This window comes from Ambystoma mexicanum, chromosome 4q (genome assembly GCF_040938575.1).
Source record: "Ambystoma mexicanum isolate Mex_15411 chromosome 4q, UKY_AmexF1_1, whole genome shotgun sequence".
Taxonomy (NCBI): domain Eukaryota; kingdom Metazoa; phylum Chordata; class Amphibia; order Caudata; family Ambystomatidae; genus Ambystoma; species Ambystoma mexicanum.
The window spans coordinates 659,227,827-659,251,673 of NC_090928.1; the positions used below are offsets into that span (position 1 = coordinate 659,227,827).

The window sequence follows — 23,847 nt, forward strand, 5'->3', positions numbered from 1 at the left end:
CTTCTAATAGCCGAAATATGAGCTGTTTTAGGGAAGCTTAGGACTGCTCTCAGTGCATTATTTTGTAGAATCTGGATTTTGTTGGTGATGTATTTATTGCTCCCTAAATATAGGGCATTACAGTAATCCAGTTTAGACAAAATAAGGGCTCTCGCGACGGTAATACAATTGTTGGTGGAAAGGAAAGGCTCTGCTGTATAGGCAGTGGATGAGGCCATGGAATTAACTTGAAGGTTACGGTGGAGTCTAGGTAGAAGCCAAGGGTTTTGACTTCCTTAGCTACTGTAATGTTATTGTCATCTATTCTGAATTTGGAATAGCTGTGGTCAAGTTTATTAAGATTGGCTGGGGTGCCAAGGATAAGGAGTTCCGTTTTGTCATCATTCAGGCATAGACCATGCAAGGCCATCCATGCCTGAATGATGAGGTACACTCTATTTACAAAGGCCAAATCCTGTGTATAATCTCCCATCAATGGGATGAAGATCTGGGTATCATCAGCATAGTTGGTGTAGGTGATACCCAGACCATCTAGATCATCAAAAAGGGGCTTTGTGAAAATGTTGTGCAAAGTTGGAGACACGCAGGAGCCCTGTGGCACCCCGCAGGTAATGGGAATAGGATCGGCTGCCACTGCCGATGAAAAGACATGCATTGTCCTGTTGTCAAGGAAAGATTGGATCCAACCTATTGCTTCTTGTGAAAAATGGGCGGCGGAGTCCAAGTGGTTGCACAGGATTTTGTGGTCCACTAGATCGAATGCCGCAGAGAGGTCAAGTAGAAGCAGTAGGGCTACCTTACCAATGTCTCTCAGCGTGTTGATTTGTGCCTTCAAGTCGATCAGGGCAGTTTCTAATAGCGTATTACGTTCCAGGTATTGTTGGATTTGTAGTTAAGCTACCTTGTCTAAGATTTTTAAGAGGAAGGGGACTGATGTGATTGGTCTGTAGTTAGTGGGTATGGAAGGGTCTAATGTTTGTTTTTTAAGTAATGGGAGAACTAAGGACTGTTTCAGGTTGTTGGGGATAGTACCGGTAGAGAAGGAGGCATTATAAGTTTGGTGATGAATGGCGTGATGAATGGCGAAAGATCTCGCACAGCATCCTTTATGATTTTAGATGGGCAGGGGTCGCCCTGGTAGTTAGAGGGTTTGAGGGTGAGGATGACTTTTTCAACCTCTAAGATGGAGACTTTATTGAAGGTGAAGCAGGGAGAATGTTATTGGGAGGGAGATGGGGAGGAGGGGGGAAGTGGCATAGACGGTATGCTATACTTGGATGCAAGGTCAAGCGATTCTTTTTTATTGGCAATCTTAACTTGGAGGGTTGCTACCTTATAGAATAGGGCATTCTGAATGCTGGTATACCATGTTTTATCCTTCAGAACAGGTGTCGGGGGCAAGGATAGGAGTTTCCATTTCTTTAAGTATTGTGAGCAATTCTTTAGTGCTTGAGTTGGCTTGTGTGATACGCTCGTTGAAGGAGGATTGTTTGGCAAGGACAATTTCTTTTTTTGTAGAGTGTGGCTATCTTACTAAGGTTATTTTTGTTGGTAAGCGATGAATCTTGTCTCCAAGTTTTTACACTTTTGCGTTTTTCGAGTCTGATTGATTTCAGATGGGGGAAAGAACCAGGTGTTCCATGTTTTTTCGGTTTGCTCCTTCTTGGTTTCAGGTGATTCTTGCTGCACATTCGACCTCCTGAAGATGCAGAGAATGGCTTCCTGTCCCATATCATCGAGGCCATGTACAACTTGGGGATACGCATGAAAAACAAAGCTGGCATACAGGATGACGATTGGTTCGATCTGGCTTTTTCCTGGGCTCCATACTGGCTGGGGGCGATAGTGAAGATGTTAGTGCCCATCATTGTTTTTATTTTGGATATGTGCCAGATGGGACTCCGATATTGTACCAAAGTAGTGCCAAACAGCGCACTGATGATGGTTTCGGTTGGGGTAACACCTAGAACACCTTGTGGTACCACAGCGAGCGGTACCCAGACAGTTGACACAAACAAACCACGTATGATTGATATTCACCACCCTTTACACCCCCTGGCACTGTCACCAAACCCCCACCCGACCTCAAGAATTACACTGAACACTGGATTGACCTAGCTGGGGATAGGGTTGTATTTGCATGACATGCAAACCACTAGAATATGCACAGGCCGGGGAAAGCTTGCGAGATGTGTGCAAGGCATTGGTCCCAATTAAAGATTCACCGCCATACAAAGAGGCCAAAAGATTAGAATAATAGAGATCAAGAAGAAATGCTGAAGAATATAGACAAACTCATGGGGCACTGGGGGAACCTATTTGGGAACTTGCCACTGTAGAAGTAACGAAAGGGGGGAATGTTGGCGAGGAGACAGAGTCTTCCCATCCCCCTATTGAAAGGGGCATAAATGTTAGAAAACCCATTTGGGGTGTAAGGGCGGTATACAGAAAAGGGGGTGAATGATCACTATAAAGCGTGTATTAGGTATTATAGAAGACACGCAAATGCAAACGCCATTTTAGACAAATGGCAGCCATCCTAGAGTGTAGGCCCAAGCACAGTGAATAGTATTAGATGCTTGAATATCAAGTCCCTCACATGAGCGCAAACAAGACCCGCACCCCGGCCAGGTCCCACACAGCCCATGAACTCCTACATTGTTCCAAAGAATTACTGGCCCTCGAACAAAGGAAAGAATGTGCCCTGCAAGGTCATGAGAAGGGATGAGCGTGCCTTTGGTACTACTATCCCGTGAGACAGATAGCAAGGCCTCCTGCCCCCAACGATCCCAACATGAGAAATACAGCCTTGCAATTCTTCCATCCTAAGACCCCCGCATGCCACAGTACTATCCAGACCACAACCATAAACTTTGCACCCCTCAATCGATCACTAAGATTAGAAGGGAAGGCTATCACGCCTTCAGAAATGGGTCACATGATTTTTTGCGGCGAGGTGCAGAGTAAGAACTTCATGATAGCCCAAAACTAAGGGGGAGGACCTTTGGAGTTGCTGAGCTGCCTGTGAATGAGTGAAGCATGTGAGTTAGTGTGACCTTGACTTTCCTGCAGCCCATTGGTGTGTGTGCCAGGTGTTTGCAACAATAAGGTAACAGTGCATAACAGAGTAGCCAATTAGTGTTAGGCCAGCCTCACCGCGGATGACGAGCCCAACAGCACCCGCGTGGACAGAGATGGACAGATGAAGATGGACCAATGGCCTGGCATCCCATATGGAGCAGACCCTATATGTGTAGTGAACATCCAATTGGGATGCTGAATTGTACTGCATAGTATGATGTCACAAGTGATGCTGTTTGTAGTTAAAGGTACCACACAGGCTCCCGGAGCTCAGAACATTCTCGTGAAGCAGAGTTCTTTGCTGGTATTTTTCTGTTTTGTGGAAATAAACACTTGTTACCTTTGCAAGCCTAGCGGGTTGTATTTTTTCTGGTTTGAGCGTAAAGGGGTGTGCCTTCACCTGTCATGTCTGGAACTATGTATTTACAGTAGTCATCCCGCAGGAGGTCCCTATTCAGAAGGTACGAGTATGTGGTTTGGTGGAGCCCAAAAGTCTGGTCACGTCGCAGCTTCAAGGGAGACCTGCTACTTTAATAAGGAAGCTTAGAGAGCTCAATTAACCAGAGAGACCCTTTGATCCACAACAGACAGGAATATGGGTGGGATTTAGTATTACATGTGTTCACCCCTTTACCTTTTCTGTTGAAAAGCACTCTGGTTATGACCTCATGCATACAGGAGATTGTTGGTGGGGACCCAGGATTGGTTAATTAAGGTAGGCTTATCCTACACCAATCACTGTGGCCCATTTGGCTTTAAAAGAGGGTTGAGCTCCTCTTTTGGCCAGATCATCTGAAGACTTTGCAAGGAGTAACATGAAGAACTCATTTGGACCCTGGCTGGAGGTACGATCTGCCTTACAGCTTCCCCCAGTGAAGGAAGGGTTATATATCATATTCCCGCATTTTAAAGCATGAACACAAAAAAGACTGACTTTTTTGGGCCATTTTTGTGTTTGCTTTAAAATGTGGGAATATTACATACTGCCCCCGGTACCCAGCCAGCACACAGCATGTACTGCTAGGCTCTGCAATCAAGCTTCCTATGTGGGATTGACCAGAGAGTCTCTGAATCAAACCGAGGACAAAGCCGTTGCCTGCAACACTCTCCTCATCTTTGTGCCGCCCACCTTAAAGGACGACACAAACCCAGTGAAGAAGCTAGGAGTTGTGCATCGACAAGCATCAACCAGCGTTCGCCGTAAAGGAAATTTTAGAGCCAGTTGACCCCCTCAAGCTACAACCGACTGCACTGCTGACTGTTGTCACGCCGCAATCACTAACTTTGTCTAGGACGCTGCGACCAGTGCTTCAGACCCACCAACCTAACTGCCTGCCGCCTGATACCCGCAGCTATCTCCTGTCTTGAACTCTGTCGCAGGAGCTGCAAAGCGCAGTGAAACCGACTCGACCCTTTGAAGCACCAAGAACTTCAACAAGCACAAGGTACATAGTGGTTCTGTCCCTCTGGTCCTTCGCCAAAGGCCCCTAATGATATTTTACGACCCATTGCTCCCTTTGTGCTGAAAACCAAGCATACTTGAACTATTGCAACTAATTCCTTTACCGACTACCCTTCTGTCAGTATACAGAGTTCTTTGAAACTGTCTGTCCTCTGCATTCCTTTACAGGGTGGGTTGTATGTATTTTGCAGTGTGCTATAACTGTCTGTTGAATAATAATAAAGTAGGTATTTGCATACACCTTTGACGGGACAGTACCTTTTATCATAGGGTAATAATTGTATTTTCGCTGTGTCGCAACTAACCAACGATCCACAACCTTTCGGAGATAAGGCTGCCGTTTCATCCACGTTACCAAAATTGGACAAGGAGGTTTATAATTTGCTTGTGTTTCCAATCTGTTCTGATTGATGGTTTAGAAACTGATATTCATCCCTGGACCAGTGGTGCACTCGAAAGTTGATTTATCACTGGGCCAACCACCATCAGAAAAATTAAAATACACGAGGCACACAAGCACACCCGGAGGAGCCACAACCTCTACAAGCACTCCAGACGTGCCAAGACTTTTCAAAGCCACCGGATTGGGAGTTCCCCAGGCCACTGCCAATTCCTGAGCCCGATCACTCAGGCTGTGTGCTCCATAGCACTCTCCCTGTCCCGAGATTGGCGCGCGCCCAGCTGGCAGGCTGGGCGAGTGTGGTGTCAGCAATGGAGTAACCAAGCACGGGGTTCAGGAGCAGTGAGTCGGTCACAGCTGCCACAACCACCTCGTCGCCATTGTTAGGAGCTGGGGGGCCTCTCTAAATACTCTGTGCAACTAGGTAAAGTAAGACACAGAGACACTCCCAGGTTCCGCTCATGCACTGACTTGTGCCTAGCATGACTCCCCCTTTATTCATGTCAGCACGTCACTTAAAGAGACCAGACAACACTGTAGGATCATGCTTCATTCTGCAAAAAGAAGATATCATCCTTCCCTTTCTCCCCAAAAGCCTGCTCCCCACAAAGGGCTCTGAAACTGGATCTCAGTGGCATTGCTGGGGGGCAGGGGGCCATAGCCCGAGTCTTTCGGTTGAAACACGGATAGAAGCTCAAGCGCTACAACCAAAAGGCTAGCTAGCCCTGAATTCCGACATTAGCATACCCCCGGATCTTTTCCAGACCTAGCTGGATCTACTTATTTAATAAAAAATAGAAACAAGAATTATTCCAGACTTAGCTGTGCTCAGGAAAATGGAACACAAAAACAGAAACAGTGACTTGCACATGTACACAGAAGCGCCAGGCGGCCATAACATACAACTCACATCACCTGAAGGCCGAGAAATGCTTGGGCTGGGGTTAGACAAAAAGGTAGTTTTAAATAGATTTTCTAGAGGGCACATAATGGACCAACATCATTGAAACTGGAATAACATAATTATGTGTTGCCTGAAAATAACATCGGCGTAACCAGGCCTGGCTGAAGAGTGAGTGGGGGCCTATTTCAACATGATGGTTGGGGGCCCCCTGCTTAGAGCGAAAACAGTCTGAGGCACCCGTGGGGTGTATATTTTACAATGGCAACAAAGAGGAGGTTAATAGCCGCCAATAATCATGAGATGGTGCTTGTTCTTCTTCTTGCTGATAGATTTGTATCCATCAGCTGTGATTTTTGGATACCGAGGCTTGAGCCTCACTACTCCATCTTCTCGGGTTGAGTATGTAGTCGTGGGTTTGTATTCTTCTTGGTCTGTGTGGTCTTGTCACAGCAGGGCTGGTTTCACAGGGTCTTCGCAGTGATGGGTCGCGGGTAGCGGTCAAAGGGGTTTGCAGTGGTGGCAGTGAGTCTTCTGATCAGAGGGTTCGGGTTTCCGATCCAGTCCTTGGCAGTTGTTCTTACTCAGCTTCGCTAGATGTTCGTCCAACATCTCGTTGTCCAGGTCTCTGTGAAGGTCTGCTATCCTTTCATGAGATGGCCTGCCAGCAGAGAGCTTTGTAACGTTGTGAACGGTCACCTAACCTCAGGGACACGCACAGCGCTGGAGATTCTGGTCACATGACCACAGTTGATCTAAGCGTGCGTGGCACACCAATAAAGTAGTGTTGTGTTAATCATTAACCTGTGTGGTCGTGTTGTCCAGCTACCTGCACTGCTGCGTGCAAGCGCTTCTGATCCCAGGCTGGGATCTTACACTGTCGACGGTACAGAACATGGATACCTGCTCGCACAACGTGTCACTGTCATTGTGTTCCGAGAGGAAACATCTGATGCAGTGAACTGAGCCTTGATACACGACCCAAGGCTCGCCCGCCCTGCTTCCTAACGAGGCCAAGTGCAACACATGCAGCGGCACGAGCGGATGCAGCCTGCAGCTGATGAGCTCGCTCAACCCTGGTGCAGAGGAGAGCCCAGCTGAGCAGACAGTGCCAAGGAATGGTGGCTGCGAAAAATACTGCCACAGGCCCTGAGGGTAAGGGACAGTGGCATGTGTTGCTGATACACATGACCAGAGGGAGGCCCAGTCACCCAAATGGCCTGGTAGGCATGAACACCAAGTGGAAATTGCAATACATTACTGGGCCTTGCAGATCCCTGTTGCAGCCCCAGAGGAAAGGCCTGTAAAGTCGAGATGGGCCCTCATAGCACCCCTAGTGTAGAGGAAAGGATGGTGAGCCACAGACTGACATAGTAAAGCATGTCCAATGCAGATCAAGGACAGGGTCCTGCCCCGGCACCTGTGCCTACGACACAAGGGAGGGACGCATTCCCACTACCTTTGCCACTTCATTTCGACACCACCAGCTTAAGGCCGAGATGGAACAGGTGGATGAAGGAATTTGATGCTTATCTAGATGCCGTTGGCCCGCAGGATGACAAGCATATCTTCAGTCTGCTTACCTTAACAGCTGGCCCGGAAGTACAGGATTTCATTTTTGAAGTATCAGAGGATGTTGAATACAAGTATGAGGACCACAAACCGATACTAAATGACCATTTCGCAATACAGTTAAACGTGGAAAACGAGCGGCACATGTTCCATACAACGATGCAACCCCCTGGCGAAAGCATGGACAAGTTTGTCACATGCCTCAAATCCAAAGTAAAACATTGCGAATTCCAAATAATGATGAGGCCATCAAGTCACAAGTCATAGCGGGTGTGAGTCCACACCCCTAAAACGGAAGCTACTGCAGGTGCCTCACTCGCTGGCCGAAATACTCGTGCTAGCAAGAACGGCATCGGCATTCGACATTCAAATATCCACTTTAAGCAAAACCCACACCTCTTCCATGCCCAACATCAAGGAAGAAGTTGTGGATAAACTCACAGTGCACCAGGCTTCATCACAGGACATCTGGGTGGAGAAACAGCAATGCTTCAGGTGTAGTTACGATGTGCCTCACGATAGGTTGTGTCCAACCATTGGCCAAATAGGCTAAGGCTGTGGAGGAGAAGACCACATCCACGTGATGTGCCGAAACCCCAATGCCTCCCGACCTAGCCACGTAGATCAAATCCACACCGATATAAGTCCCCTCCCCGCCCACAGAGAGAAGAGAAAAACATGTTCTCAGAGAGGAGGCACCACAAGGAGAGACGCCACACTCGACAAAAGGACTCCCTATTTCCAGAATACCGTTGCAAAGGAAGAAGAAGGATCCACCATCTACATACGAATATGCCGTCCATGAGTGAGTCTGAGTCCCAGTCCAGCACGGAACGAAGGAAGAGAGGGTATCTATATGCACTTGGCAATCCTGTAGCATCTGAGCACAGCCGCACATTACTGTTGAATATCCAAGGAAAGGATTTTGATTTCCTCGTCGATTCAGGTGCCACCATCAATGCAATGCTGGAATGGGACTCCTGAAATCTCGCTCAAGCTCCAAAACTGAAGAAAGCATGTGTTGCCATGTATGCATATGGCGAAAAAACCTCTCCCATGCCTGGGGGCATTCACTACGGCATGCAGACACAAAGACAAACATGACTGCATACTTATACATGTACTTTCCATGGAAGTCACCAGCAGGTGCACACTAACTTTTAAATCGGCAGTACAGATGGGGCTCATTCACATTCTCTATCAAGTAATGGCAAACAGGTACATCTAGCCCGCTGCCAAGATAGTGGCAAGATTCCCCATACTCTTCAAAGAAGTCAGGAATCTGAGAGGACGAAAAATTCACCTATACATCGACGAAACAGTGAATCCAAAAGCACAACACCTTTGAGGCATCCTATTTAATATTCAACACCTGGTGGAAAAAGAACTCCTCGCCCTTTTGGAAGCAGACATCATGATCGGGTCCAGCTCTGTGGGTTTCCCCGGTGGTACCAGTGCCGAACAAGGGACCGGAGGAACAAATAAGACTGTAAGTGGAAATGCGGGCACCCTACCAGGCCATACTTAGAGAACACCACCAGTCCCCACACATTATTGACATGGTATGTTATGTTATGTTATGTTACTTGGCATTTATATAGCGCCTTATGTATCACAAGTATGATCTCAAAGCGCTGGTCGGTTGAACGCCCTCAGGAACCGTAGTTCAAGTCAGTAGAGAGAGAGAGAGTCATAAGGTGCATGGGTGCACCGGATATGTGTGGCAGTTGCATGATAGCTGCTTCTTAGCGGTAGGTGCGGTGGTGGAGAGGTCGGTTGGATGTGTTCATTCTGGAGGGTGGACACCCAGACTCATTTCTGGCTGCGTTAGGCCTGAGGAGATGCATAAGGTAGTGGTGTGTGCTCAGCTAGCTGTGTTTAATTACGATGATGAGCCTATTCTAGCTGTTCATTCCACTTCGTCCATTCTTACATTTCGTCTGTTACATCCATTTAATCTACTATTCCCTTCCATCCATTCCATCCACTCAACCCTTCATCCACATGATCTACTCATCCATTCCATAAACCCATTTCATCCTCCCATCCGTTCAATCCACTTCATCCGTTCTATCCGCTTCATCCGTTCCATCCGCTTCATCCGTTCCATCCACATCATCCGTTCCGTCCACATCATCCGATCCGTCCACATCATCCAATCCGTCCGATTCATCGGTTCCGTCCGATTCATCCGTTCCATCTAATTCATCGGTTCTGTCCATTTCATCCTATCCATGTGTTTCATTCGTTCCATCCACTTCGTCCGTTCACCAAGTTCGTCTGTTCCATCCACTTCGTCTATTCTATCCACATGATGCACATGGTGCACCTCCTAAATGGCGCTAAAGTGTTCTCTTGCCTAGACCTAAACAAAGGTGATCATCGAATAGAAATATGTGAAGAATAGCAGTATATTACAACTTTCCCCAACCACCTAGGATTGTTCTGACATAAACGCCTATGTTTTGGAATATCTTCGGCTGCAGAAATATTCCCAGAAGGAATCCGCAAAATGATCTGCCATATACCGAACTGTATCAACTACAGCGACGACATCTTGATATTTGGGCAGTCCCAGGAGGCCCATGATGCAACTCTAATGAAGGTGTGCTTTCCCCTCAATGATGTCAATCTGATACTGAATAAGAACAAATGTGCTTTCAATAAAGCCACACTTAAATTCTTCGGGCACATCTTTTTGAAAAAAGGGATCCAGGCCAACCCGGACAAAATTCAAGCACTAACAGAAGCACCTCGCCCAATGAACATTGCACAAGTGACGTCCTTCCTGGGCCTAGCGAGCTACTGTACCCAATATTTACCAGACTTTGCCTCCACAAGTGCACCTCTGCACTCTCTGACCGAACAAGATCAACACTTTGATCGGGGGTCGTCGCAACAGATGGCATTCGAAAAAATCAGGAGGGACATTGCAGCAGCTGTCTGCATGTCCTACTTCAACCCCAACATGCATACCCAGGTGACAGTTTACATGTCAAGGAGTTCCCCCTTCTCACCTGAATCCGTTCTTTACCGGTGTCCTTGGATGCTGCCTTCTTTCAGATGGATCGGGTTTTGAAGAAGGCGGCCCGTGCCTCTGCCGAATCCAGAATGCGTTCAGTTTTCCAGGAGGCCGAATCCAGGAATCCAGGAGGCAAGGTAAGTTTGCTAGAACTAGAATCCAGGAGGAAGAAGAAGGGGGGGGTTAGAGGAAGGGAAAGCGGAGTGGAAAGGAGAAGAACCGCGAGCTACGGAGCACACGTCTGGTCGTTACTTTGCAATAGCATTGAGACGCACGGAGCCGCGGAAGGCGTGGTCTAGAAATAGAGAAAGGTTACTTCCAACGCATGGAGCGAGAAGGGAATGCGTTGGACGGCCATATTGGAGGTATCAATGTGTATATGCCCGTTGTGACAGGGACCATGAGGCCCAAAAGGGGCGCACCCTGCGATTCATGACAGCATGCCTCCTCCGAAGACCCTTCCCTCCTAGTTTGCCCGGGTGGATGAGGTGGAACCTTCTGAGCAGCCGTGGGGCATTGATGTTTGAGAGAGGGTCCCAGGTTCTTTCGCTAGGAGGATATCCTTTCCATTCAACCAGGTACTGAAGCTGGTCCCTTCTATACCTGGAATCACAAATCCGAGATACCTCATATTCCAATTGGTCATCGACCAGTATAGGAGGAGGTCTGGAGGGTTTTTGGGAGGATGGATAGTAGGGTTTCAATAAAGATGTGTGAAAGACTGGGTGTATCTTCTTCCAGGATTCAGGCAACTCAATCCGATAAGAAACAGGATTTATAATTTCTTTAATGGAAAATGGACCATAGTACCGAGGGGCCAGTTTACTAGGCCGCAGATGTCGGGGTAGTAATTTTGAGGACAACCAGATCTGATCACTGACTGCATATGAAGGGCCAGGTCTTCTTCTGGAATCTGCATATTTCTTGGTCTGTTTCCTGGCCTTCTCCAAAACTTCCTTGGCTTCTTTATGTATGTTGACAAGGGTTTCGATCCAGGAGTCAACTGTAGGTACTGGTGTAGATTGGGGAAGAACAGAAGGTAGGACCGACGGATGAAATCCTTGACTGCAATAAAAGGGGCTGATCTTAAGTGCCGAATGGTCAGAATTATTGTAAGAAAATTCAGCCACGGGTATCAGAAGCGACCAGTCATCCTGGATCTTGGTGGCGAAGCATCGATGATACTGTTCCAAGGTTTGATTGACATGTTCTGTGATTCCGTTGATTTGAGGGTGGTAACCTGACGAAAGGGCACGTTGGATCCCTAAGCATTGACAGAGATGTTTCCAGAATTGTGAGATATATTGAGGTCCGCGATCTGAAATGATCTTGGAAGGGAGTCCATGCAAACGGAATATGTGTTCCAGGAAGATTCCTGCTGGTTCAGAAGAGGATGGTAATTTACGCAGGGCCGTAAAATGAGCCATATGAGTGAACAAGTCTATGGTAACCATGATGGTGTTATACCCACAGGAGGGTGGCAGTTCCACAGTGAAGTCCGTAGCGATAATCTCCCAAGGCCTAGTTGGCAATGTAGGTTGAAGCAGAAGGCCCGCTGGTTTCTTGTTATTGTGTTTATGTTGGCTGCAGACAACACAGGATTGAATGTACTGCCGTACGTCGGGTCTCATCCTAGGCCACCAGAATTGCCTTTGTATCAGACGGAGGGTATTGGTGACACCACGATGTCCGGAGTGTAGGGTATCGTGACAGAGATTCATTATTCTCTGTTGTAGTCTTTTTGTAGGGATGACCAACAGATTGTCTTTGAACAAATAACCTTCCCGGACCTTTACATTCCAAGGATTTCTTTTGGATTTGTCCTTCCACTGATCAGAGGATTGGGTTTGGGCTTGGATTTCTTCGAGGAGGTTGACTGCCTGGGCCACAAAGATCGTGGGGGAAAACATCTGAGGATATGCCTTGTCTTCAGTGGGCTCGTAGTCAGGTCTTCGAGATAAGGCGTCTGCGATCAGGTTTTGTGATCCAGGAACGTGAGTGATATGGAACTGGTACTGGGCAAAGAAATATGCCCAACGTGCCTGACGACTGTTCCTACACTCCAAAGAATGTAGAATCTGGAGTTTCCAGTGGTCAGTACAGACCTGAACTGGATGTTTAGCTCCCAAAAGTAGATGTCGCCATTCAGTGAAGGCTTGGCGGATGGCTAACAATTCTTTTTCCAGGACTGAATAATGTGTTTCACTAGGAGCCAGAGTTTGTGAGAGGTGAGCAATTGGGTGTTCCAGTTTATCTCCTAATTCTTGTTTCAGGATTGCGCCAATGGCATAATTTGAAGCATCCGTTTCTACCAGGAAAGGACAGCTAGTATCGGGTTGAGCCAAGATAGGAGATTGCGTAAACTCTGTCTTTAAACGCTGGAACGCCATATCTTGTGGTGTTGACCAGAGGAAAGGAGTGTCTTTCTTCAGGAGAGCAACAATCGGTTGAACTATCTCGGAGAAATTAGATATGAATTTCCGGTAGAAATTGGCAAGTCCCAGGAAAGATTGAATTTGTTTCACGGAAGTAGGAGCAGGCCAGGTCAATATGGCTTTTACCTTTGAAGGGTCCATACCGATTCCTTCTGGGGTAAGAATAAACCCTAGGTAGTGAACGGAGGTCACATGAAACAAACATTTTTCAGGTTTGGCCAGGAGTTTATGGTCTCGGAGTCTCTGCAAAACTGCCTTCACGTGCTCTTCATGTTGTTTAGGATCCTTGGAAAAGACCAGTATGTCATCCAGATATACAATAACAAAGTGAAACAGCATGTCAGAGAACACCCTATCCATAAAGCATTGGAAAATTGCTGGGGCATTAGCCAATCCGAAGGGCATGACTAGGTACTCAAAATGGCCAAAGGGTGTTCTGAAGGCGGTCTTCCATTCGTCTCCTTCCCTGACACGGATCAAATGACAGGCGCCCCTGAGATCCAACTTGGTGAATATCACTGCGCCTCTCACGGCTTCCAAGATATCCGAAATCAGGGGTAACGGGTACCGATCCTTGAGGGTACATTGATTTAGCCCGTGATAATCAAGGCAGGGTCTGAGTTCCTTGGTATCCTTCTTGGGAACAAAGAATAGGGAAGCACCAGCAGGAGATTTCAAAGGTCTTATGGTGCCATTTTGAAGGTTGGTATCCAGGTATTCTCTTAGGTCCTTCTTCTCGGGTTCGGAAAGAATGAACATCCTGCCGAAGGGAATCACTGCAGAGGGTTCCGTATCTATTGCGCAGTCTTCAGGTCTATGTGGGGGTAAGGCCTGGACAATGGCAGTCGAAAACACATCAGCATAAGCTTGGTAGACTTCAGGAACTTGCATGTCATTGGATACCATTAGTGGTGTCTGTTGTTCCTTTGTTGGTTCCTCTGGGTGTGTTAATGGAGGTTCTAGGGATAGACAATGAGACATGCAAAACTCAGAGCCTAGGAATAGGGAACCCGCAGACCAGTTGATATATGGGTTGTGTTTCTGTAGCCAGGGCATGCCCAATACCAAGGGGTAATGAGCTGACTTAATAATGTCAAACCTGATCAGCTCTCGATGGTGATTTATTGAAAGCTGGATCTCCTTGGTCTCCTGATGCGAGGGGTCTTCCGTCGATAGCCTCCACAGGCTGCATAGTGCTTTGTGTTTCGTAGGGAATCTGATGTTTATCAACCCACTCATGATCGATGAATATTCCCATAGCTCCGCAGTCTACCAGGGCCAAAATGGAATAGTTTGTATTCTTGGATGGTGAAAAAAAGGCCTGTAGTACCACCAAATTGTTTTGTCCAGGAGAGTTCAAGGATGGAATGGATGTGGAGCAAACATCTCTCTCCCGAAGCTCTGCTCCATCTAGGATCGGGAGCTGGCGTTTACCGAACGCCGAGGGGGTGCTAAAGGACACTCCCTAACCAAATGCTTATCTGAGGCGCAGTACATGCACAAGCCCGTATGAATTCTCCTAATTCTCTTTTGTGGAGATATCGGTCCACGAAAGGCCTCAATCTGCATGGGCTTGGATTCTGAAACTGGGCTTGAGTTGATTTCCGGTCTGGGGGTACCCTCAAATGATACCTTGGAAGGGGTTCCCCTGGATTTCTTCTTTTCTGACTTCCTTTCCTGGATACGGAAGTCAATCTGCATGGCAAGATCCATTAATGCCTGGAATGAGCTTGGTCGTGCTACTCTGGCCAGATCATCCTTAATTTCTTCGTTCAATCCTCTCCTGAACAGGGTAAAACTCGCCTCAGTGGACCAGTCAGCTTCCTTTGCCAGTTGTTTAAATCGGGTCACATGCGTGCGCCTATCCTGGGCCCCTTGCTGAAAGTCTAACAAGCGTTCTTGTGCGCTGTAGACCTGCTCAGGGCGGTCAAACATGTCTTTTAGGGCCTGTATAAACCCATCATAATCGTCCAGGAGGGCATCACTAGAGTTACGAGGGGAGTGGCCCAAGTCAAGGCATTCCAGGAAAGGTGAGAGATTTTAAAACCCACCTTGGCCCTGGGGGTCGCAAAATAGTAAGGTCTGAAGGTAAAGTGAACCAAGCACGAATCCAGGAATGCACGAAGGGTCTTTGCTGAGCCGTCGTATTTATCCACGACTCCGCCCAGTATAACACTCTCTTTTGTAGCAGAATCCCGGGATAGGACCAATTGTTTGAGAGCGGCGTTCTCCGCTTTTAGATTCTGTACCTCGGTTGATAGTTCCTGCATACGACGCATCAAGTCCTGCACGGCAGCCTCCATGTCGATATCGCTTTTGATTGGGTGGCGTCTCAAACTGTCAAGGAGTTCCCCCCTTCTCATCTGAATCCGTTCTTTACCGGTTTCCTTGGATGCTGCCTTCTTTCGGATGGATCGGGTTTTGAAGAAGGCGGCCCGTTCTCTGCCGAATTCAGAATGTGTTCAGTTTTCCAGGAGGCCGAATCCAGGAATCCAGGAGGCAAGGTAAGTTCGCTAGAACTAGAATCCAGGAGGAAGAAGAAGGGGGGGTTCGAGGAAGGGAAAGCAGAGTGGAAAGGAGAAGAACTGCGAGCTACGGAGCACACGTCTGGTCGCTACTTCGCAATAGCATTGAGACGCGCGGAGCGGCGGAAGGCGTGGTCTAGAAATAGAGAAAGGAATGCATTGGACGGCCATATTGGAGGTATTAATGTGTATAAACCCGTTGTGACAGGGACCATGAGGCCCAAAAGGGGCGCACCCTGCGATTCATGACATTACGCTAATCCCGTGGGCCTCAGAGCCATTCTCCCACAACACACGGGCAGTGAGCATACACAGAGGCGCATAGTATTGTATGCCAGCAAGAGCCTCACAGAAGTAGAACAGTGCTAGTCGCAGGCTGAAAAGGAGGCCTTGGCATTCATCTGGGCGTGCAAACATTTTCACTTATTTTTGTACGGCAAGCCTTTTGCCATAATTACCGACCATCAGGCCCTTGTCACCATTTATGGGAAACTGACCGCCCAGAATAGCGATATGGGGACCTGGTCTGCAGGAGAATACATTTGTCATCACGCACAAACCTAGTAAGGACGAGCACCCTGCAGATTTCCTTTCCCGACACCCTCTGGCCAGACCCCAAGTGTCGAGTAGCCGATCAGAAGGTTACATTAACTATGTTATTCATTGCGCGGTGTCTCAAGCAATTGAGATGGCGGAACGTGCGAGGTGCACCGCAGAGGATGCAACATTAGCTCACCCAACATCATGCCTACTGAATAGACGATGGTTCTCAGCAGTTCAAAAATGAACTGTCATTATCCCCGTCCTCACTCTTACTCAAAGGAGATCGGATTGTGTTACCGCATCCCGACACCAACAGTTGATGGACATAGCGCATGAGAACCACAGGGGCATCGTGTCCATGAAACGGATGCTCCGGTGAAGAGTGTGGTTCCCCGGGATGGACAAAATGATAGAAACAACGTTGAGATCCTGCCACATATGCCTCAGCCTACAGCCCCATCATTCCCTAAACCTGCTACACATGATACACTTCCCAGAGGGAGTGTGGGAAGAGGTTGCGATTGACTTTTACAGCCCGCTAAAGTCCGGCAAATACGTGCTGTTGGTGCTGGACGAGCACTCCAGGTACCCCAAAATTGAGGTGCAGTCCACCACAGCCACGGCCGTGATCCCCGCCATGGATCGGATATTCTCTGCCTACAGAGTCCCCAAGGTGGTTGTTACGTTCCAGCCCTCGGTGTGCGCGCACGAGGGCTGGAGGAGTTATGCAAGGCCGCACGGCCTGTGGCGCAGCTCCAGCGGGAGCTTCAATAACTCACACGCACAGGGGTAGATGGTCTGCCCCGGAACTGCCTCCCGAGCGCGGGGGCGGGGCTTTTATTTGGCACGCCCTGCGTCACCGCGTAGCAAGACGCAGGGCGGAACATGACATTCCTCCTTTATTATAAAACAAACAAACATAACACTAACTTGCATCAACTGTGAGTTCAAACATCAGCTCACGCTCTTAACCAATAACTGCCCGGCCATTAGTGTCCATGGTCCAGGTACCTCACACTACCACACATAGTCATTTAACTTGGCCGGCGGTCTCGTGGCAGATCTCAGACCGTACCGCCCTTCTCGGGGCCTGCACCCCCCGGCTCCTGATCTGGCTCACCTTCACTGGTCAGGTCCTCGAGGCCGGGGGCCTCCAGCGGTTCCCAGGTTCCATCCGCCGCTCCTGTCTCATCCGGGATGGACCTAGGCTCGTCTTCGCTGGGCTGAGCGTCCTCGTCTTCCAGATGGCACTTACTGTCAGTCCACAGGTTGCGAGGCACCGCCTTGAACCACGACGAGTTCCTCGTCACTTGACGGTGTCCTCGGGTCACAGTCACCATGGTTCCGTGCCGATCGCTGACGGTCCATGGCAGTTCCTCGTATCTGGTGTCGAGTTTTGATTTGGTAGGGTTTCGTAGCATGACGACTCGGTCCCCCACCTGGTGATCGGACTGCCTCGCCCTCCTCTTCCCACTCATGTGGGCATTGGCACTCCTTCTCCTCATTTCCGTGCGTCCTTCATTGACCTCGTCCGGGGTCCTTCTTGGATGGTGCGGAATCGAGGATCGGATGACGGTGCCGAACATGAGATCCGCCGGCGGTATGCCGGTTGTGCTGTGGGGGGTAACCCGATAGTTCCTGAGGAACCGGTAGAGGTCGACCTTCCATGGGCTGGCGTTCGCCTTGGATACCCTTAGAACCTTGTTATTGGTTCTCATGAAGCGTTCGGCGTCCCTGTTGGCCTGGGGCCACCTCGGCATGATGTGGTGATACTTTATATTAAGGTCCTGCAGATAGTTTTTGAATTCCTCCCCGGTGAACGGTGGCCCATTGTCACTTTTGATGGAGGTTGGTAGTCCGTGAGTTGCGAACATTTTTTCTATGGCTGGAATGACCACTTCCGCTGCTGTGGATTCGACTATTTCAACTTCCGGATATCGGGAGTGGTCATCAACAGCTACCAAGAGGTGGAGGCCTTCCCGTAGCTTGTAGAAGTCAATGCTGATGGCCTCCCACCGAGAGCGGCCGCGTGCCGCCGATAGAATTGGTTCCGGTTCTGGCGGGGCCCCCGTTATCTGACAGGCTAGGCACGTACTGATGAGTGTCTCGACCCGTTCCTCGATCTGGAGAAACCATACCCTGCGCCGTATGCAGGCTTTTGTCCTTGCCAACCCTTGGTGTCCTTCATGCGCTAGGGCCACTATCCTGTCTTGTATTCTGAGAGGGATTACGATGCGGTTACCCCTTAGCATCACTCCGCCTTCTGTGATTGACAAGTCTTGCCGGACGGTAAACATGCCGGACAGAAACCCTTTTGCTTCCGCTGTTCTGTTGTGTGTGTGACTCATGAAGGTTTTCCAGTCCCCTGAGATTATGGCATCTTTCACTAGATTGCAACAGGGATCCTTGTTGGTTTCTGCCTCGATGTCTTCGATGCTCACCGCCTTTGGTCTCATTGCGCGAACCACTTGGCATATATGTTCCTCTGTCTCTTCGGCCACTTGGATCTCTTGTTGGGTAGCCGCTCGCGGGTGCCTCGAGAGGAAGTCCGCGGGGTTTCCACTGCCTGGTTGGTAGATGAGATTAAAGTCGTATTGCTGGAGATGTAGTAGCCATTTGGTGATCCGTGCCGGAGGATGTGACGACGTTCCCATGAAGATGGGTAGTAGGGGTTTGTGGTCGGTGACTGCTGTGAACCGCCGCCCATATAGGTAAAGATGAAAGTGCCTGCACCCCCACAGCACGGCGATGGCCTCTTTCTCAATGTGGGAGTACCTCTGTTCGGTTTCCGTGAGGGCTCTCGAGGCGTATGCTATCGGTCTTTTCTCCCCTTCTCTCATCACCTGCATTAGGATGGCACCGAGCTCAACGGGGCTTGCATCCACGAACAGTTCTGTGGGCAGCTCGGTGCTGTAATATGCCATCTTGGTGTCGACGGACAGGGATTCTTTAATACTTTCAAATGAGTCTTGGCACTTCTGCCCCAAGTCCCACTTGACGTTTGCTTTCGTCAGTTCCCGTGGTGGCTCAGATAGGGTGGCCAGGTTTCGAATGAACCTCCCGCAGTAGGTTGCCATCCCTAGGAAACTGCGTACTTCTGTGGGGGTCATTGGTGGGCTTACCGCCTGGATGTCTGCGACCTTCTGGGGATCAGGGGAGATGCCCGTGCTGCCAAACTTGTAACCAAAGAAGGTGATTTCCGATCTGAGGAACTCGCACTTCTCCCTGTGTATGGTCAGTCCAGCCTCTTGTAGTCTGCCCAGTAGGGTATCAAGCCTCTTGAGGTGCTCCTTCTTGTCGGGGGCGTGAATCAGAATTTCGTCGCTCACGTTGAGGACCCCAGGGATGCCCCTGATGACCTCCTGGATAGTTTGCTGGAATACTTCAGCAGCGGACGAGATCCCGAAGCTCAGGCGTTTGTATCTCCTTAACCTCAAATGTGTCGAGAATGTTGTGATGTAGCGCGAGTCTCTGTGGAGTTTGAGTTGATGATACCCCGCTTTCAAGTCAACTTTTGAGAAAATACAAGACCCTGTGAGGTCCGCCACGATTTCGTCGATCGTTGGGGTGATGTTGCGTTCTCGTTTGATGGCAGTGTTAGGTAGACGCATATCAATGCAAATCCGGACCTTTCCGGGCTGTTTAGGCTTTCGCGTGACGACCATCGGGGAGACCCATGGTGTGGGCCCTGTAACCGCCTCTATGATGCCAGCTTCCTCCAGAGCCTTGAGTTCCTGCTCCACTTGTTCTCTCATGTGGAAAAGTGTCCTCCGATGCCGTACGGCCTTCGGCTGTACTGTTTCGTCAATGTGCAGCCGGATGGTTTTTGCCCTTCAAGCAGCCTATTCCATCTTGCAGCTTGGGGTATTGATTCAGCATTTTCTCCACCTCTTCGGCCTCATCAATGTGGCAGATGAATTTGACCACTCCCAGATCTTCTGCTGCGTCCCCACTCAGGAGTCTTTCAATTCCTGCCTTCACGACATAGACTTTCAACCATGGTCTGTTTTCGCCGTGCTCCAGCGTGGTGCGGAACCTGCCCATGACTGGTGGGGGCTTACGGCTGCCGTATGCATACAACAGCGTGTCTGTGCTTTTCAGTACTGGTTGAGGCTTTACAGTCTGGAATATGCTTGTGGGCATAACATTCACCGAAGCGCCGGTGTCAATGGTCATGAGAATGCGCTGGTCTTGGACGGTGACCATGCACTTGCGCCTTCGGACAGATTTTCTTTGTGTTTCTTGACCTTGGCTTAATGGGGACACCAGGTATATCTTTCTTCCTTTCCTCTCATTGTCCTTGCTGGGATCCTGCTGCCCTGTCGAGACATCATCCCCTTCTTCCTCAGTGGAAGAGTTGGCCACTGCGACCCTCCTTGCACTGGCTTGCTTCTTTTTCTTGGTCACGTTTTTGTCTGAAAGGTTCTGTGGGGGCTGTGTGGAGGCGCCCGATGATCTGCACACCTTTGCATAATGATCCTTCCTGCCGCAGGCGCCGCAGGTGGTGCCTTGCGCAGGACAGTTGCGGCGGCCATGTCGTGGGCCACCACACCAACCACACTCTGTGGGCCCAGGAATGCGCGGTTGCCACCTGTTCTGGCCATACCCCCCACTGTATTCATCCCTCGAGGATTGTTTGTTGGTGATCTGGGCCACCATGGCTGTGTTGAGGGCAGGTTGCAATCTGTGCAGTGTGGCCTCCATGTTGGCCGCTCTGGTGTGGGCTAGTTCCCTTTGTCGTCCTAATTCAAGGATTCGTTGCAGGGGGATGCCTCTCTCGCTGAGTATTAGGCGCCTTAGTTTTTCTGATTGTATGCCGTTAATGATCTGCCTCCTAATCTCCCTCTCAACATTTGTGAACTCACAGGACATGGCCAATTTTCTTAACCGAGTGTGGTAGGCATCCAGGGTCTCGTCTGCTGCCTGTATGGTGGTGCAGAAGATGAAAGTCTCATAGTCCGGGTTCAGTTGGGGGAGAAAGTGAGCCGTGAGGGCATCTTTTGCGCTTTGGTACGCATCTTGGCCATCGGCCACATTCAAGGAGTTGAAAATGCGCAGTACCTCGTCACCCACACTGAGTAGTATGAGCGCCTTCATCTTCCTGGCCGACGTCACATCTTTGCACTCCATCGCCATCTCGAATTTCTGGATCCACAGCTGCCATCTAGGTCCACTCGAAGATGGGTCAGTAAAGGGGTCAAAGGGCTGGACCAGTGTCGATGAGCCTCCTTGTGTGCGAGGCAGTGGGGACGTCAGCGATAGGTTTGCCGCAATTCTGGACGGCGTGGTGGGCCCAGGGGTGGACGTGCCGGCCGCCATGTCGTTGTGTACCTGTTCAGTGCTGGCGTGAGCTCTTCGGGCAACCACTAGCGTGGTGAAGTTGGGCCTTCCCTGGAGTTGCTGTGGTATCCAACCGCTGTGGCGGAAAATTCAGGTGCTGGTTTTCCCATGTGGTTCCGATGCCACGTCGTGTTGGTGCCCCTGGTGTGGGAGGCCAGATGTCAGATGGCTCCACACTGCCCGGCCAGCACTTATAGGGCGAGTGATGATGAGAAGATAGAAGGGGAAAAAAAAAAATGTATTTTTATTTTTTTTTTTTTTTTTGGGTGGGGTGGGTCAGGGTGCGATCCCCCCCCCCCCCCACCGGGTGTCCAAAAATTTTGCCGTGATGGCTGCGGGCCATCTAGGCGCCGTGAACGCCGAGTGCGTGTTGGTCCTCGTTCCACCTCGTCGCCATTGTTACGTTCCAGCCCTCAGCGTGCGCGCACGAGGGCTGGAGGGGTTATGCAAGGCTGCCCGGCCTGTGGCGCAGCTCCAGCGGGAGCTTCAATGACTCACACGCACATGGGTGGATGGTCTGCCCCGGAACTGCCTCCCGAGCGCAGGGACGGGGCTTTTGTTTGGCTACGCGGTGACGCAGGTCGGAACATAACATTGGTCAAGTCCGATAATGGACCTCTGTACACCGCTAAAGACTTTCATAATTTCACCAACTACATGGGATTCCATCACAGAACAATTACACTGCTCTGGCCCCAGGCGAATGGGTCAGTGAAGCGATTTATGTACAATATCAAGCGTGCCACTAGAATAGCCACCATTACTCAAATGCCTATCGAGCAAGCACTGCACCAGTTTCTACGTGATAACCGAAATACACCTCTTGACTCCACGGGAGCATGTCCAGCCGAACTAATGTTTGGTCGACCTGTGCACTCACTACTACCCCACGAAGCCCAGCAGGAGGAGGTGAGCCCACAGGAACAACCGGTGAGGAACAGGGATATCAGAGCGAAAGACAATGTGAAGGTTTATGCAGACCACAGAAACCAGGCTCGGCAAGCAAACTTGCACGTCTGCGATTATGTCTTGGTGCGCCATTCCCAGTCCCACAAGGATACGCCGTCATTCGATCCACTGCCACTGATTGTCACCAATGTGAAGGGGTCCATGATCACCTCCTAGAGAGCAGTCTGGACAGTGACAACGAACAGCTCATTCTTCAGAAAAGCACATCATATGAGCATCCTAGGTAGACCATTTGAGAGTGGTGATGAGGAAGGTGTGAGAGAGAGAGATCTGGATACCTGGGGGGTGAAGAGGGGTCACATTCTGAAGGTCAGGCGCCGACAAGACAGTGTTAGAAGGCAATGATGTAATAACACTTCTGTAGTATACCCCATGGGAAGAGACCACCGGTCTGTAATGCAAGCGCTGCAAAACGCACATTTTGAACATCTGAACGAAAATCGAGAAATTAACAAATTGCCGTGTTACATGACTGCTGACCTGCAACATGGGGGCAGTTGCTGCTTCCTCCCCCGCCCTCTGATTTCTGAGGGGTCTTTCATTCGAAAAAGTTAAAAGGCCCTGGCGCCTTCGCTGGGCGTAACTGCGTGATCACTCGGTGGCCTGATACAACTTCCCATGAAAAACAGAGACGCACGCGCTATTCCACGTCACTTCGGTCTTCCCGGGAGCGCGCGAGCAACTCTAGTTGCCTAGCTACGGTAGAACAACACCAAGCAGCAGCAGGTGGCTTGTGTGGGAGGCAGCAGCTCACCCAGTCCTGTTAGTGCCAGCTCTGAGTGTTCACCAGCATCGCTCCTGCTCTGTGCGCCACAAACATGTACCAGACCATGGAAATCTACATGGCCAGGAAGAAGAAAGCCCCACAGCAGTTTTTGTAAGTGTTACTGCTTCTTCACATTGTGATCTCATCTTTCCCTAATCAACAAAACGTGGATGCGAACAACATACGGGCAAACAGTCACATCTTTCTCAAAGTGTTCTGGACAGTATACTTGACCCATTTAAATTAAAGGCAAATATCATTCTTTATAGTTTACATCGATCTATTTATCTCCACCCAGCTACAGAAGTACACTTGTGTTTACGTCCGAGCTTTCATTTTTTTTCTCCATCGGGGGCTCTCCCACGCATGCATCATCTCTCTATATAGCACTCTGTAGATGTAGTGGTCAGTCTCTGCTTAAAATCCATTGGTGTGCGTATGTTAGCATCACTATTTTGTCAGACTCCTGGAAACGCGCTGTAAATTGCTGGCTAATAAACACAGGGCCAAAGCACACGTAAAACGCGATATCAGTGATTCAATTTTTAATTCAAAATGACAAACTACGTCGCTGGTGCAACTCTATGTACATACCCTTAATAGGCCCGCCATTTTACTTAGCAATTCATAGTCCACGAGATATCAGAGCAGTTGCCTTCTGACTGAATAGTCAACGCTTAGGGCAAGTCATGGATCTGCCTAAAGAAGTGAACGCAGAACATGTCGCGGGGCCTCATGATAGTGGCCCGATTTTCCAAATAAAAAAGGGACCATTTTGTAAAGTTAAGCACTTTCATTCAATTCAGAACCCTAAAATACGACTGATCATTG

General features: G+C 49.3%; 1 protein-coding gene across 1 annotated transcript in view; it reads left to right on the top strand.

The window, feature by feature from the left end:
• Nucleotides 1–22,897: 22,897 nt before the first annotated feature.
• Nucleotides 22,898–23,847, top strand: part of CIMIP6 (ciliary microtubule inner protein 6) — a 208,385-nt gene continuing 207,435 nt past the window's right edge. Inside the window, exon 1 of the mRNA XM_069608233.1 lies at nt 22,898–23,127. Coding sequence (XP_069464334.1) covers nt 23,069–23,127 — 59 coding nt within the window. The 5' untranslated portion in view covers nt 22,898–23,068. The remainder of the gene's footprint in view (nt 23,128–23,847) is intronic.